The sequence below is a fragment of the Dromiciops gliroides genome, chromosome 1 (assembly GCF_019393635.1).
Source record: "Dromiciops gliroides isolate mDroGli1 chromosome 1, mDroGli1.pri, whole genome shotgun sequence".
In the NCBI taxonomy this organism is placed as follows: Eukaryota; Metazoa; Chordata; class Mammalia; order Microbiotheria; family Microbiotheriidae; genus Dromiciops; species Dromiciops gliroides.
This window is the reverse complement of record NC_057861.1, coordinates 411,774,943-411,791,686: the sequence shown is the minus strand read 5'-3', so window position 1 is coordinate 411,791,686 and position 16,744 is coordinate 411,774,943. Positions and strand designations below refer to the sequence as shown.

Genomic DNA, 16,744 nt, shown 5'->3' with positions numbered 1-16,744 from the left:
TAGAAGGGGGAAACTGACTTCTCTATAACCCCCAAGAGGAATTCCAGCCGGCAGCAGTGAAATTAAACAAAGACCAAGTAACAGTGAAGGATCAAACAGGAGAAAACTCATTTCACCATTACATCTAAAAAAGAGAAATCAGGAGCCATGTTCCTGGAGAAGGGTTTGTTCATTATCCTCTTCCTATCACAGCAGGATTACACTATGGAGAGATTGTCACAAAGATAAAGCCAATAATGGTGGCCTGGGTTTCTGGATGGGAAGCCATCATTCACACTTGGGCTGCACTAATAAAAGCAGTGCTGGCACCCAGAATCCCAGCAACCTTCTCTTTCTAAGGGCCACTAATGGAATTTTTAGAGTTGGCTGTGGAGCTCTGTATCTTCCCTCCTCTCCTTACCCCCAACTCTTTAATATGCCTGTGGCCACATAGGGTACCTTTATTACTCCCAGTGTTGCAAGGCCCTACATCCTTCATTCAACAGGTACTTACTGAGTACCTCCTATGTCCAGAGTCTAGGGCCAGCCTTTTATTGAGGCAAGGGCAGGGAGTATGAGGGAAGGAGGGTATACAAATGACTTGATAAAGGGGTCCTTTGCTTTTAAATAACTTACAACATGGTTGAGGAGATAAGAAATGAGCATGTTAAATAAAACAAGAGTTGAATAACACTAAAGACAACAATATTAAAGCCCTCCAAGGAGAGTTTATAACAGGTGCCAAAAGAACAGTGTAGAGCAGGGCTTCTTAAATTTTTTCCACTTGTAACTCCCTTTCACCCAAGAAATTTTTATATGACTCTGGGTATATAGATATATAAAATAGGTATACATAACTTTTTACTGTTGTCAAATTTGTCATGACCCCCACATTCAGTTACACAATCTCATATGGGGTCGCAAACCACAGTTTGAGAAGCTAGGATATAGATAATGTTAGCTCTAAGTGTAGAGGTACTCAGGGTTAAAACTAACATCTAACTTCCTCCCCCTCCCCTTGTCAACTACCAGGTACAAGGCACCTGGACAGACTCCCCTTTATCTATAACAAGACCTTGGAGCAACAACAAATGTTGTTAGAAACATCACGGTATGCATTAACCCCTTGGAATGCAGAAGACAGGCCACCACCATGAGCTCATTGTTCTTTCTCCTGCCTTGTATCCCTATAAAAACTCTGCTTTTTCAATGATTTGGGGCTCAGACTTTGGGGATTTTCTCCACTGAGCCCGCATGTGTAATAAACCTGCTTTTTCCTTAATCCTGGGTGTCGTTTTTATATAACTCTGGGTATATAGTGAAAAGGAATAACTGTTACAGTGGCCCCAGAAGGCTTCAGAAAGAAGGGGGAACCTTGGATTTGACCTTGAAATAGGTAACATATTGATAGGTAGAAAAGAAAAAGGATATTCCATATGATGGAAATGGTGTAAGCAAAAGTGAAGAGATGATGGCGGTCTACAAATCTCCTTCAGGGGAGCAAGCAGCCCCATTTGTGTAGAATAAAGAACTTGGGAAGTGCAGATGTGTAGTATCAGGTTAAAAAATAGTCTGGGGGGGGCAGCGAGGTGGCACAGTGGATAAAGTACCGGCCCTGGATTCAGGAGGACCTGAGTTCAAATCCGGCCTCAGATACTTGACACTTACTAGCTGTGTGACCCTGGGCAAGTCACTTAACCCTCACTGCCTGGCCAAAAAACAAACAAACAAACAACAACAAAAAAGTAGTCTGAGGGGGCAGCTAGGTGGCACATTGGATGGAGCACCAGACCTGGATTCAGGGGGACCTGAGTTCAAATCCAGCCTTAGACACTTGACACTTAATAGCTGTGTGACCTTCGGCAAGTCACTTAACCTTCACTGCCCCACCAAAAAAAAGGAGTCTGAGGATGGACTGGGCTATATATTCCTTGTGAATATATATTATCCTCCATTTGAGAGATGAGGAAACTGAGGCAAACAGATTATGTGACTTGCCCATAGTCACACTTCTAATAAATGTCAAAGGCCAACAGAGTTGAACTGAGGTATTCCTGTCTCCAAGTCCAGTGCTCTATCTTACTGCTCCTCCCAGCTACTACTATGTGATAAGACTTTCTGAATAGGAAATCATAATGTACTTTGAATCATGTCTTCTTAGTTGGAAGCAACATCAAAAGTCACTTATTCCCACCCATACATGAAGAAAGGAATTCCCCTCTACAAAGTCCCTTATATCCACCCTTTGTGCTAAAGATGCTCAAGTAATGGGCAACTCACTATACATGTAAGACAACTCTATTTCATTTGCCCTAATAAGGCCCTTTTCCCGAGCTTAATAATAATGTTAATGATGATATTAAAAATACTAACTCTTCTTCTCCTCCTCCTCCTCCTCTTCCCCAATCCTTTTCTTCTTCTTGAATTCTTCATCTTCTCTTCTTCCTCCTCCCCTTTCCCCTCCCCCTCCTCATCTCCATCCCCTTCCCCCTCCCTACTACACCTTTCCCCTCCTTCTCTTTCTACCCTCTGGTCCTAGTATTGCCCCTTGGGGACAAGGAGAACTAGTCTAGGCCCTCCTTCAAGTAATATACATAGCCTTTCAACCACTTGAAGACAACTCTCATAGTTCAAAACCCCAACTCCAGACTTCTCTAGACTAAAAAGGGGGAGGGAGAAGGTATATGTGGGTTTCTTTTCAAGGTGCTGCTTCTTCCAAGACACCCTGTGAGTAAAGTTATCTAGTATTCCTATAAAAAAGGTAGAGTGGATTGACAAAGAGTGAGAGAAAGTGGCTGCCATTTTGTGCATGCTGGGTATTATGAGTCACTTTTACAAAATCCACATAAATAGCCTAAGGGAGTTGACTGTGAACACACCATAGAACAGAACACTTCTTAAGACTGATGATGCCTAGAAGCTCATTTCATCAACTTCCTTTTATGTGCTTCTTAGAAAATTGGAATATGGGAAAGGATAATGAACTGGACCTGAGCTCATAAACTAAGGTCCTCTTAGTTCACTGTGGCTCTCAAGACTTCCTACTCCCAGATGTGTTTTTTCATTCATTTATGAACAAGTTGAGCTACTGTGTTCAGACTCATTTAATCTCTCAAGTATGAGAGTTTAGAAATCACATTATCACAGAATTGGAGCTAGAAATGCCCACGAAGGTCATGCAGTCCAATCTATTCACTTTATAGATAAAAACACTGAGATTCAGAGAGATAAAATTACATGCCCAGAGTTACCCAGCTGGTAAGCGTTAGAGGAGGGATCTGAACACAGGTCTTCCGGGGTTCCTAGGCCATCTCCTAGGACCAAATATGAATCATAAAGATGAATGGATAGCCCCAGGGATAATTCTCACTTATCACAGCCCTCAGTTTTGCATTTAGAGAGAAATGCCCAACTTGTTAGCTGAGTTCTAGAATCATGTCAAAGGGACAGATTAAGTTTTGATGGGTTATAAGAAGCCTGAAGGAATGGAGGATGGGCCATCCCATGCTAATTGCATGGACTATAGCTACTTGGATCTTCACCCAATTAAGTAAACCTAGCTTTTGGTCAGATTTCTAAAAGAGAAGTGCAAAAACTCATGTTTACATTTTGGGAAAGCAAAGATAATCAATAGGGGTGATGCACAGAATAAGAAATCTTTAACTCCAACATTATTCACCAGAAGCCAGTCAGTGTCATTTTTCTTTGATGATGTCACTTTGTCAAAATTAAATATGACAGCATTTCAGAGGCATGTGTATCCGTGTGTCTAATTTCATGGAACCTACATTCTGAAATAGCAAAATGATTTGTCCATTCTACTTAACTTATCCCAGGATCAAGCTGAACCTATGTGTATAATTTACATTTTCAGGGAGGCAATGTGCAGCTTAAATAATCCTTTCACATGAAAAATGACATGGTGATAGATGCTATCAGGCAAAGGAAAGAAAAAAGAAAAGCACTTTACCTTTTCAGTAATGATACGGTTCACACACTGCTTCCCAGTCAGCGGTAACGTGCATTTATCCAGAATTTTGTGTGCATTTCCCTGCATAAAATAAGTGACACCAGAAACAGTGTTTAGAAGGACAGCTTATTAGAACTTGTGTAGCTATAAGACAAAATGAAAAGATCAGAAAAGAAAAATGTGTTTACATTCTTCCCGAAGTAAGTATTGTTCTAGGACCTTTGTACAATGTTGTCTTTTCTGTGGATGGTGGTTATGCTGAAATAATTTGGGGTAAACTACCCATCAATAACATTTGAGAAACCACTTCTTCTCTCTGAAATACCTCTACCTGTATTCCCTACCTCAATCCACATCCAGCCTTAAAATGAAGCTAAAATTGAACCATGAAAACCAAAAATACAGAAACAACTCTTGGAGATCACTTCTATGTGCTGCTTGGTTTGGTTTTTCAGTCTGGTAAAGTATTTGTCTGAATGTCAAATACCTGAATATCAAATGTGATATTTCTGAATACTGAATATCCCACATTGGGGTAAGCTGACCCTAAAACTCAGTTCCTTCACGATATGAAATGTACATTTAAGACAATCCTTTTCTTGTATAAAACTAACAAGGTTTAATCACAATATTACTTTTATCTTCCTTCATCTATTCTAAGATAACCTATGGTGACTATAAATGCCATGTGGATGCCATGAGACCTGGTTTATTCATTCTTTAAAGAAGGCATTGGGCAGCTCGGTGGTGCAGTGGATAGAGTCCCAGCCCTGGAGTCAGGAAGATCCCTCTTTATGAGTTCAAATTTGGTCTCAGATACTTACTAGTTATGTGAACCTGGACAAACCACTTAACTTGCCTCTGTTTTTATTTTTTATTTTTGTTGTTGTTGTTGTTTTTTTGTGGGGCAATGGGGGTTAAGTGACTTGCCCAGGGTCACACAGCTAGTAAGTGTCAAGTGTCTGAGGCCAGATTTGACCTCAGTTACTCCTGAATCCAGGGCCGGTGCTTTATCCACTGTGCCACCTAGCTGTCCCTTTGCCTCTGTTTTTTTAATTCTCTAAAATGAGCTAGAGAAGGAAATGGCAAACCACTCCAGTATCTTTGCCAAGAAAACCTCAAATGGGGTCATGAAATGTGAGGCATGACTGAAATGACTGAAAAACAACAAAAGATGACATAATTCTACAGGTCTTATGAGAAAAAAATAAGGTTTCAGAGACTGCGTTTAATTTGAAGGATCCCATTTTCATGAGAAGCAGTGTGGCATAGTGGGAAGAGACCTGGATTAGGAACCACAAGGACCCGGATTCAACTCCTGACTCATTCCCACACCCCCTGTTTATAATCTGGGTGACCTTGGCTAAACCTTGACTTTGGTGAATCTTACTTTCCTCATCTATATAATAGCTGCTCTGACATCTTCAGAGGAACACTATGAAGACTGAGAAAGAACACAGATATGGAAAAGTACTTGGTAAGAATGAAGCACGTATTCAAATGTAAAGTATTATGGTAATGTTTTTTGTTTTTAGTGAAGCAATTGGGGTTAAGTGACTTGCCCAGGGTCACACAGCTAGTAAGTGTTAAGTATCTGAGGCTGGATTTGAACTCAGGTCCTCCTGACTCCAGGGCCGGTGTTCTATCCACTGCGCCACCTAGCTGCCCCAGTATTATGGTAATGTGAACTAATCTATCTCTAGTAGAAAAGGAGGCAGCCATATATATGAATATAGCTATAGCTATAGTTATAGATATGGATATAGATATAGATATATGAATAAAAATGTCTATGTATGTATATGTAAATGTTTTAGATTTGTGTATATAGGTATATATGTGCCTATGTATATGTACATTATACATACATACACACAATTCAGTCAACACTGCGGCTAAACTAATTACAAGTTAGACATAGATTTGGGGAAGTTAATATATGAGAAAATATATAGCTGTAAGGGTAATACTCACTTTAGGCACATATCACTTTACTCCCCAAATGCTTCCTTGACAGATGTCTGACCATCATATGCATACCCTCCACACTGTCCACCCTTGCCACTCCATTTCCAATTCTGGAACCAGAATCAAATTAATCCTGTTGTCTGATGTAAAGGATAGATCAGACTACTGGCCCATGGCTCCAGCCACCACATCCTTTCCTGAATACCATTCCCCATTATAAGTGCTCTTCCCCTATTATAATGCAAGTTTTTCAACTGTGGGGCCTGTTTTCACTTCTGTAGTTTGTATTTCCAGTGCTCAGCAGTGCTGGCACAAAAGTATTTAATATATGTCTTTTCATTCATTAATAATAATAGCTATAATAGAAAGTAGCATTTATGTGCTTGACGGGGAAGTACATGCTATTATTATCCCATTTTACAATTGAGAATTGAAGTAGAAGAGGATAAGTGACTTGTCCAGGGTTATAGAGCTAGTAAGTGACTGAGGTTGGATTTTAACTCAGATCTTCCTGACTGCAGCCTGGCACTTAGTATATTACTCCATCCTCAGCTGCCTCATCACATTGCTACTTCGTTCTAATGTTAACTATTCTTTTAATGATCAATTTTTCCTTTTCATATTTCTAAGCAAGTCTGCATAGACTGCAAATTTTAATCAATAAGCTGAAATTTGTGGCAAATATTCTATCGTCTATCGTTGCTACTTGGCCAACTTACATCTAATATCATTCAAACAGACATGTAACAATGAATTCAGTTCCCAGATGCCAACATCGGGAACAATCTGTATGCCTCTCAAGAACATTTTTGTAGGAAAGAACAGGTTTCTGTTCTCATTATGTGAACAAGTTCTATATCTAGTTGGAAGGTAACCACTTGGCTTTAATGGAAAATGAGTTTTAAAAGAAATAATGACTTTCAACTGACAATGTTAACTTTCAAATTGTGAACCATCTAGCTCAAAGCCAAGAATTATGTAGAATGCTGTATTTAACATTTCTATAATGAATAAGGCATGCCTTTAGAAATATGCAAGGTTTTTTGTCAAGACTAAAAGCATGAACTCATGCAGAAAATAGCCTTGACATGGAATCTCCAAAACCTGCAAAATGAGTAACAGGACACAATACAAATCTTGGGGTAAACAATACTCCTGGTTTAGCAGGCAGGTCATAGAAAATTGATTTTACATGTATTTTTCCCAAATAGAATAATATAAGAAAAGGAAACCATTATACTATAACAAATACACAATACACACAATAGTAAATGCATAAAGAGAAAAAGAGGTACAGGAAAAGCTAACAAATCTAACAATTTCAAGACACAATTAGAATAGTTGATGAAGCCATGATAGAACTAATTAATGCTGTACTCTACTTACATTAGGCTTAATGGTTACAACAGTGCAAGGAACCCAAAAAAACAAAAAGCAGTATAGCTTTCAGTACAAGGAAAACCAGGACTAAAAACAAATTTTAAAGACATCCCCTGCCATAACTGGATCATTCTATGTGGGAAAAACTTCAAGTGAAGTAAGATTTTTATGATCCACTGAATCTCCCTTCTTATCTATCCCCCTCAAGGCTGCAGGAAACAAAGTACACTAATGCATTGTTGGTGGTAGTGGATATTGTTACAGCCCCTCTGGAAAGCCATTTGGAACTATGCCTAAAAAAGTCATTCAACTTCATACCCTTTGACCTGGCAATATCACTACTAGATCTATACTCCCAAAGAGATAAAAGAAAGAGGAAAAGGATCGACATGTACAAAAATATTTCTAACAGCTTTTTTTTTGAGGTGGCAAAGAACAGGAAACTAAGGTGATGACCATCAGCTGAACTAAACAAATCACAGTATGTGACTATATTGGAATACCATCTGCTGTAAGAAGTTACAGAAGAGAAAGTGAGAAGATCTGTATAAACTGATAGAGAGAAATGAACAGAACCAGGAGGGAGAAAACCTTATAAAATAGCAAGATTATAAAGACAAACAACTTTTAAACATTTAAGAAATGTGGTCAGTACAATGACCAGTTAGTGGATCAATCATTCAACAAGAAATTTGTGTGGTGTGTGTGTTTTTTAATTTATTATTTATTTATATTTTGTGGGGCAATGAAGTTTAAGTGACTTTCCCAGGGTCACACAGCTAGTAAGTGTTCAAGCGTCTAAGGCCAGATTTAACTCAGGTCCTCCTGAATCCAAGGCCGGTGCTTTATCTACTGTACCACCTAGCTGCCCCCCTCAACAAGAATTTTGTAAGTGCCAACTATGTGGCACACCCTGGGGATTTAAAAAATGCTAAAAATGATCCCTCTCCTCAAGGAGCTCACAATCCAATGGGGAGTGACCAAATTGGAAATAATCATAGAGGGAAGGAACTAGCATTATAGGGGACCAGGAAAGCCTTCTTACAGATAGTGGAGGCTTTTCTGAGACTTGAAGTCAGTTGGGGAAACCAGGAGGCTGAGATGAGGAGGGATTATGATTCCAGAGTGTTTGGGGCAAACTGCCTCAGTTTACCCAAATAACTCGAGGAGACCACCAAGTCAAGCAGAGACAGATTTATTACATTCCTGCAGGAATGGGTAAACTCAATGTCTGAGTCGTGATAGCTAATACATGCCTTGACCTTTTATAGGAATGTTGGTCAGAGGGGAAGTCCCCACGCACACTAGGGCGAGCTCACAATCTAACATTCAATCCTGTCTCAACCAGGGTGTGTGTTTAGCTCATGATCAATGTATGGAGACATGCATACGTGTTCCAGGAACAAAGGGGAAAAGGGGAGGGGGAACAAGGTCAAACTGAAGGAAGAGGGAACGGGGGAATGACAGTCAGATGTTTCAGATCTCACAGTTCCCACTGACTCCCCTCTCCTGGCCCCTATCTCTAAAGATATTCAACTTGAATAACAGGAAGAGTCACTCAGGTGTTTCAGCATTGTTTTGTAGTTGTGTTAATTTTAGAAGGATGACAGGGTTAAAATTTATCTTTGGCTATGTTGGGAAATCAAAGAAATAGAATAAAGAATAAAAGAATAATCCATTGTTGGGACCCTAGAGTCAAGGGGATTCTGCTCTGAGAAAAAGAGACATGTCACTTATCATCTGGTCTCAACTTAATTGCCACAGCCTGTGCCGAGCCCTGTCCTTTCTTCTTGAGCCCCAAGTATTGAATTGGTGGGCAAACTCCCTGACCCACTCAACAGGGACTGGGGTTCTGACACATGATGGATTCCAGATAAAACTAAGATGTAGCTGACAAGTGGGGAGACTGAGCAGAAGTAAAAATACTATTAATTGGCAATAAAACAAAGGAGACAGTGAGAATTTGACAAGCAATAAACTTTTAAACTAACTATACTGGGGTGGGGCTGGGTATCTTCCAGACCCCATTCTCAGAGTTTAATCTGACACAAATCCATAATCATCTCACACAAGAGGACAAATGATAAAGCATGCTACTCCCTTCCTAATAGAGAGGCACTGGACTCAGGGAGATGAATGAGACATATGTTGGACATGGCCCAATAAAAGGACTGCTTTTGTTTAACTATGTATATGATATAAGAGTTTGGATGGGGAGATGATAAGGAAGGGAAAGAAAATAGATTCTTGTTCTTTGAAATTTCACATATCCTCCTCATTCCGTTCTTAAATGTCAAAAAGAGTAAAGTAGCAGATTTCAAAAGAAAAAAATATCTTCTTGAATATCTCTCCTTTGGGAGAGAATTGGGGGACTATGGGTATAGAATGTTATATACATTGGGGCTGATGGTTTTGCTTAACTGTTTTTGTTTGGTTCATTTTGAGGAGAAAAAGTTCCATTCAAAAATAATCATGATCTTTTCTTTTTCTTTTATTTCACAACATGGCTTAGGTGGAAATATGTTTTGCCTTATTTCATATGTATGATAGATATTGTAGTTATTGTCTTCCCAGTGGATAGGGGATGAGTGGGAGAGGAGAAAAGAATTCAAAACAAACAAACAAAAATTAAATTATTTAATTTTTTTTAAAATTTAATTTAAAAATTAAATTAATTTAAATTTTAAATTAATTTTTAAAAGTATATATGTAGAGCAGCTATGTGGCACAGTGGATAGAGCACCGGCCCTGGAATCAGGAAGACCTGAGTTCAAATCCCGCCTCAGACACTTAACACGTACTAGCTGTGTGACCCTGGGCAAGTCACTTAACCTCAATTGCCTCACTTAAAAAAATAAAAACAAAAAAGCATATATGTATATGTATACACATACAAAAATAAGGGTGAACTACAAGCATCAGGAAAGATTATTATATTTATAACAACAATAATAAAGGAACAACATAAAAATGTTTTGCTGAACACAGGGGCTAAAGACTCTCATTTTCCATATTTCTTTGTTTCTATTGGCACAACTTAGACCTGGGTAAGAATCTTAACTCCTTTCTATTTCCTTTTTTTCATAATCTTCTTTAAAAAAAAAAATCAAACCCTCTCCCATTCACAGACAACTTGGGAATCCTCTGGGCAGCTGTTCTTTTGGGCAGTTTTTGGAAGGACCAAAGTTCAATATTCTCTCTCACTCTCCTTATTGAGATTGTTTCCTATTAGGTGTTCTTCATCTGAGGCTCATGGATGCCCCAAAGGGTCTATGGATAGGTTTCAGGAAATTTCTGAGAAGAGGTCCAAATGTTTCACCACACTGCCAAAGAGGTCCATGACACAAATAAGGTTGGGGCTCCTGCTTTAGAACATTGGGTTTGGAGTCTGGAAGACCTGAGTTTAAATTCTGCCTTAGACACTTACTATTAGCCATGTGACCCTAGGCAAGTCACTTAACCTTTATCTAAAGCAGTTTCTTTAATATGGGAAAGTACAGGGGATAAAACTGAGGCCTGAGCTGAGACCCCCAAATTAAAGTAGAACATACTGTTTGTTCCTCTGAAGTCTGTGGTTTAGTACCAACTTCCTGACATGCCTCTGTTTACTGAAAGATGCCTTCCTGTCTGCCAAGTAACTCACCACAATGTACCTGTGAAAACCTGCATGCATTTCACACTTGAGAGATATAAAAACTGCAGCTTTGACACTTGTTGGCTGCCCAGAGTATCAGAGGCTACTCTGCTTTGGGCTGGCGGGTCAATAAACTGCTCTTCCTTATTCCTGAGTGCTTTCCCACAACATCCTAAATTGCAAATTAGGTATAATAATAGGACCTACCTCCCAGGGCTGTTTTTGAGGATCAAATGAGACAATATTTGGAAAGTACTTAAATCAGATTCTGGTACATAGTAAACACCCCCAAATGGCTTATTCCTTTATTCCCTGCCTCTAGCATAACTCCTGGAATATTTTCATGATAAACTAATACTAACTTCAGTAATGATAAACAACTGGTTGAATGATCTTCAAAGAATCTCATGGCTATCATCATAGCCAAATTAATAAAGTTCTTTTTAAATAATAGATGGATTGATTACCATATTAGTCACCAGAGGCAGCTTTACATTTTGCTTTAAAAAAAAAAAACAAGAAGAAGAATTCCTTATCACTGACTTCTGTACTTTTTATAAATGTTTCTTAGCTATTGATATAAAACCCATTCTCTTTTAGATATATTTTGGGGAAAGGGCCTCAAAGTACAGTCATATAAAATGTAGACAATATCCCTTCCAGGTCTCAAAATTTCCAGTAATTCTCTGTGGCTAAGAATTACAATGGCAGGGATAGTCCCAGTGAGAGATTTCTCACTTGCAAGTATCATTAAATAAAAGTGTCTCAGGACCAAGAGAGATTGATTTCTGGGTCTGAGTTGCAAAGTTGTACATTTCCAGCTCTTTCTGGCTCACTAAAATAATAAACTTCTTGAGAAGGCAGGGATTGAGTCATTTTTACACATTTATCCACAACATCTAGAACGGTGCCTTGCGTTTGGTAGTCATTTATTGTTTGTTGAGTTGAATTAGTATAGGACTTTGATGCATAAGGTAAGTTATATAACAATCTGTGATAGTGAAGGCACAAGGGAAGCAAGAAACTATGTAAGGGATGTTTAAACAATAATGAAGTTTAAAAGACTAAGGAAGAGAAACTTAAAGAATAACAATTTAAAAAAACCTTAACGATGATGAGGTGATTTCTTTCTCATATTTGTAATTACCTATCTAAAAAATGTGATATGTGTGCAAAGAATTTTGCCAACCCTAAAGTAAATCACTACATTGCAAAGTACATTGTTCAAGTTGTTTCAGTCATGTCCAACTTTTCATGCCCCTGTTTGGTGCTTTCTTGGCAAAGATACTGGAGTGATTCACCATTTCCTTCTTCAACTCACTTTACAGATGAAGAAATGAGGCAAACAGGGTTAAGTGACTTTCCCAGGGTCACATAACTAGTAAGTGTCTAAGGCCGTATTTGAATTCAGGTCTTCCTGATTCCAGGCCCTACTGCTTTATTCCACTGTGCCACCTAGCTGACCCTTTTAACTACAGTTGTTACAGATATCATTAAATGCATTTCTTCTTTAGATAACACTTGAACCATGTTGGGGAGGGTGGTTATGCCCTGTATTTGTGGCTCAATTCTTAAAATGCCAACAGGTTATGGGGAAAGGATTTAACACCATTATCCTCTTTGCAGAGGACAGTCAACAACTTCCCTGTTTCCTTACAATTATCTTAAGATTTGGAAAGGGGAAAATCAGCCCCTTCCCACCAAAAGAAAAACCCCCACCTAAAACTTGAGGACCCGCATATTCCACCTAGCGTGTACAGAGTATATGGAGTACCTAGCTATGAAATTACCAGTATTATCACCCTATTCCAGAAGATACTATGCCCTTGCAAAAGCAAGTCGGTCTGGACAGAGATGAGAGGAGAAAAAACTCAGGCTCACTTATATTCAGTTTATGCTTGCTAAAAAAGACTCCAAATTATCCTCAAATGGCTTCAATTATAGTACAGAGCCATCTCTGGAACAAAGAACAATTCGCATTTAAGATGACCCTGCAACAAGTTTGGTATATAGACAAACTGGAGAAAAAGAGAGAGAGAGAGAAAGAGAAAACAGGCCAAATAGGAAACTAAATCTAAAAGTGTATCCCTCCAAAGTAAACTCTTTAAAGCTTTAAGATCTTAGGATAAGCAGGTCACTACAGGATATTCATTACCATGGCCTAACCTTTAATTTCTCAAAAGGTTGCTTCTACGTGAGCCTTTACCCAGAGATAAATGAGCTCTGTGTGATGACAGCCACTGGGCACAGAGTGCTCTTCCTGTTCTAATGATATCTTGAAGCTTGACCTTGATGGATTTCTTTCAGTCTCAACATTCCTTGGTGTAAAACGGGATAATTTTCTTCACTAGCTCAAAACAATCCTGTCGATTTATTTGAGGTCTAGGTGGGAACTTGACCAGATTATTGGTAATAAGTTTTATCAAAATAATGCACTGTGCTGGGTGCTCCATCATCACCAGAAAATGAAAAAAGACATCACCAAAATTTAGTTCAACATTTATTGAGCTTTCACTAGGTACCTAACCCTATGTTAGCTGCTGGGTATAAAAAGATTGCCTAGGAGGCAGCTAGGGGGCTCAGTGGATAGAGCTCTGGACCTGGATTAAGGAAGACCTGGTTCAAATCTAGTCTCAGACACTTACTAGCTGCATGACCCTGGGCAAGTTACTTAACTTCTATTTGCCTTAATCAATCCACTGGAGAAGGAAATAGCAAACCATTCCAGTATCTTTACCAAGAAAACTCCATGGTGAGTATTGGCATGCTATGGTCCATGGGGAGATGAAGAATTGGACATGACTGAACAAATGAACAAAAAAGACAACAAATATACAAACAGACAAAGATTGGGGCCAGTGAGAAAGGTCTTTGTCATGGAAGAGCTTTCATTCCACTAACCACCAAGTGATGGCTTACAAGGTAAACCATCTTAAAGGTAAATAAAATTAGTCCTAAATAGTTCCTGATCATTAAATCCCATTACAAACCTGCCATAAAAAAGAACTGGACTGAAAAATGAGTTTATTATTTCAAAGTTCTGTCCCCCCAGATGATGGTAAACTGCAATCCCTCTGTGGCATAGTTGACAATCTTTCTGAGTTGCTGTGGTTGATAATTATCTACAATTTGCTCTATCACATTTAAAAAGAAGAAGCTACATAATCGCTATCCTGTTGCTAAAAAAGCATCGTTGAAAAGATTTGCTCAGATTAAGTTCCACAAAGCTAAGTAGCCTGTACTGAAGGCCTACCTTTGTCACAAACTGGCTATGTGACCTTGGACAAATCAATTAACCTCTCAATGCCCCAGGTGCTGATTTGCATTGGCTCTCTATACCAATGAAATTAAAGGTTGAGACAAAAAAAACCCCACCAAAAATATAGCTCCAAAAGACTAAATCTGTTAGTTTCTTACTGGTTTGTACAAAAATAAATGAGTAGTTATTTAGGTTACTTTTTCTAATGCTTCCTGGAAAAAAAATACTGACAGGACACATAACTCAAAAGATTTCCATATAAGTCCCTCAAAAAGTCATATACATTTGGCATAGCTTATACCTAATAGACCATATTATTCACAGAGATATATATAAAACTTCAGAACAATGTAATTATTGGCTCTTTTCTTCTCCTCAGGATCCAGACCTCCTGTTGGCCAAAAAATTGAAATATAAATAAGATCCAAGCCTGCTACAGAAATAGGTCTCTCATTTGTGCTATTAAAATAGATGCCTAGACTTTGCTTCTATAGGGTAACTGACAAATGTGACTAAATTTCTTTCCTTTCATAAACTGAAAGCTTAGACTCTTGACAATAGGTCTTCTTGTACATTATTTGGAGAACAAAATCACCTGCTTTGAGGTAGTCAAGAGAAAGGGTAGGTACTTGGCAGGGTAGCACAGCCAAGAATTTGAGGTTAGGAGTCAGAAGGTTCTGTTCTTGGATCGGCTATTAAGGTGCTTAAGTGTTTATTTCAAGCTTGGAAGGAACTGCTGGGTGGTGCAGTGAATAGAGCACTAGCCCTGAAGTTGGGAGGACCTGAGTTTAAATTTCACTTCAGACACTTACTAGCTTTGTGACACTAGGCAAGTCACTTAACCCCAACTACCTTAACATCTGGGACATACATCATCCTGAGGTATGTCTTGCCGCTGTGGACCCAGATAGCTCTGGAGGAGGAGATGAGGTTGGTGACTTTGCACAGCTCTCCCTCACTTAAATCTCATTCAGTGCAAGTCATGACATCACCTCCTAATGTCATGGTTCTCTTCGAGAATGAAGGACAAAATAACAACATCAATGGAAATGGAGGATACAAAAGCCTTCCTAATAGCTTTCCAAACTAGACTCTGTACCTCTGAGCTCTTATCATAAGTGCTTAATAATGTTTATTGACTGACTGATCCAACCTTTCCTTCACTAAGTTGCCAGATCAAATTTCTTTTTTTGTTTTTGTTTTTGTTTTTTTGGCGGGACAATGGGGGTTAAGTGACTTGCCCGGGGTCACACAGCTAGTAAGTGTCAAGTGTCTGAGGCCAGATTTGAACTCAGGTACTCCTGAATCCAGGACCGGTGCTTTATCCACTGTGCCACCTAGCTGCCCCTTCAAATTTCTTAATGTACAGACGTGGTTAAGCCAGTTCTAATTCCGTGCTCAAAAATCACCAGTAATTCCCTAGTACTAGCAGGATTACAGGATTTAGATTCTAGAGGGCATGTCAGGTATCTTCTAGTCCAACCCCCTCATTTTACAATTAAGGAAACTGAGTCCTGGAGAGACTAACTTTCCTAAAGTCCTGGGAGCATTAAGTAATGGTATCAAGATTAGAATTTCTGGATTCAAATCTAGTGTTTTTTGCACATAGAAGAAAATCCCAATATGACATTTAAAGCACAGTAGGCTCTGGTAAGTGCCTGGCACATAGTTTCTCTTCCCTAATATTTTTAAACGAAGATAGTCCTGAATCCCCTGAGAAATGCCATCTGCCAGCAGGTTCAGAGAAACATGCTGGGAGAAGGCCCACAAGGGCCAATCCCAGGGTGGGAAGCTCTTAGAAGAGCTCTGCAAACAGAACTTCAGAGATGGCCATTTTGTCCTGCCTAAGACAAAACACTTCACCTTTACCCATTTTATGTACAAAGTTCTTTAATTTGTTCTTTTTTTCTTTCTTTCTTCAGGGCAATGAGGATTAAATGACTTGCCCAGGGTCACACAGCTAGTAAGTGTCAAGTGTCTGAGGCTGGATTTGAACTCAGGTCCTCCTGAATCCAGGGCCAGTGCTTTACCCACTGAGCCACCTAGCTGCCCCAACAAATTTATTTCTTAATTCTGGCTTATACTCTCTTGCCTTTTTCCATTCAGAGACCTTCTTCCATGAGTGAAATACTATCTCCACAACACCAAAGCCCAACTAAGGTGCCATTTTTCTCATGAACTATGAAGCGTTCTTTGTTCTGTAGCTTCTCCCTTTTTCTTTCTTTCTTTTTTTTTTTAATTTTGGGTTTTTTTGGTGAGGCAACTGGGGTTAAGTGACTTGCCCAAAGTCACATAGCTAGTAAGTGTCAAGTACCTGAGGCTGAATTTGAACTCAGGTCCTCCTGACTCCAGGGCCAGTGCTCTATCCATTGCACCACCTAGCTGCTCCCTCCCCTTTTCTTTTCATTCTTCTCCCCAGGAAACTGATCGTTTCCTCCTATCCTTAAACATTCTGCTTTGTATCATATTCATTTACATGTTTTATCATCTGTACTGGAGTGCAGCTCCTTGAAAATAAGACCATGGAGACTTCCAGGGTGGAGCCAAGATGGCG

At 39.2% G+C, this 16,744-nt stretch overlaps 1 protein-coding gene across 1 annotated transcript in view; it reads right to left on the bottom strand.

Moving 5' to 3' along the window:
• OXCT1 (3-oxoacid CoA-transferase 1) overlaps positions 1 to 16,744 on the bottom strand; it is a 187,469-nt gene that overhangs the window by 19,155 nt on the left and 151,570 nt on the right. The window contains exon 15 of the mRNA XM_043979700.1: positions 3,950 to 4,030. Coding sequence (XP_043835635.1) covers positions 3,950 to 4,030 — 81 coding nt within the window. The remainder of the gene's footprint in view (positions 1 to 3,949; positions 4,031 to 16,744) is intronic.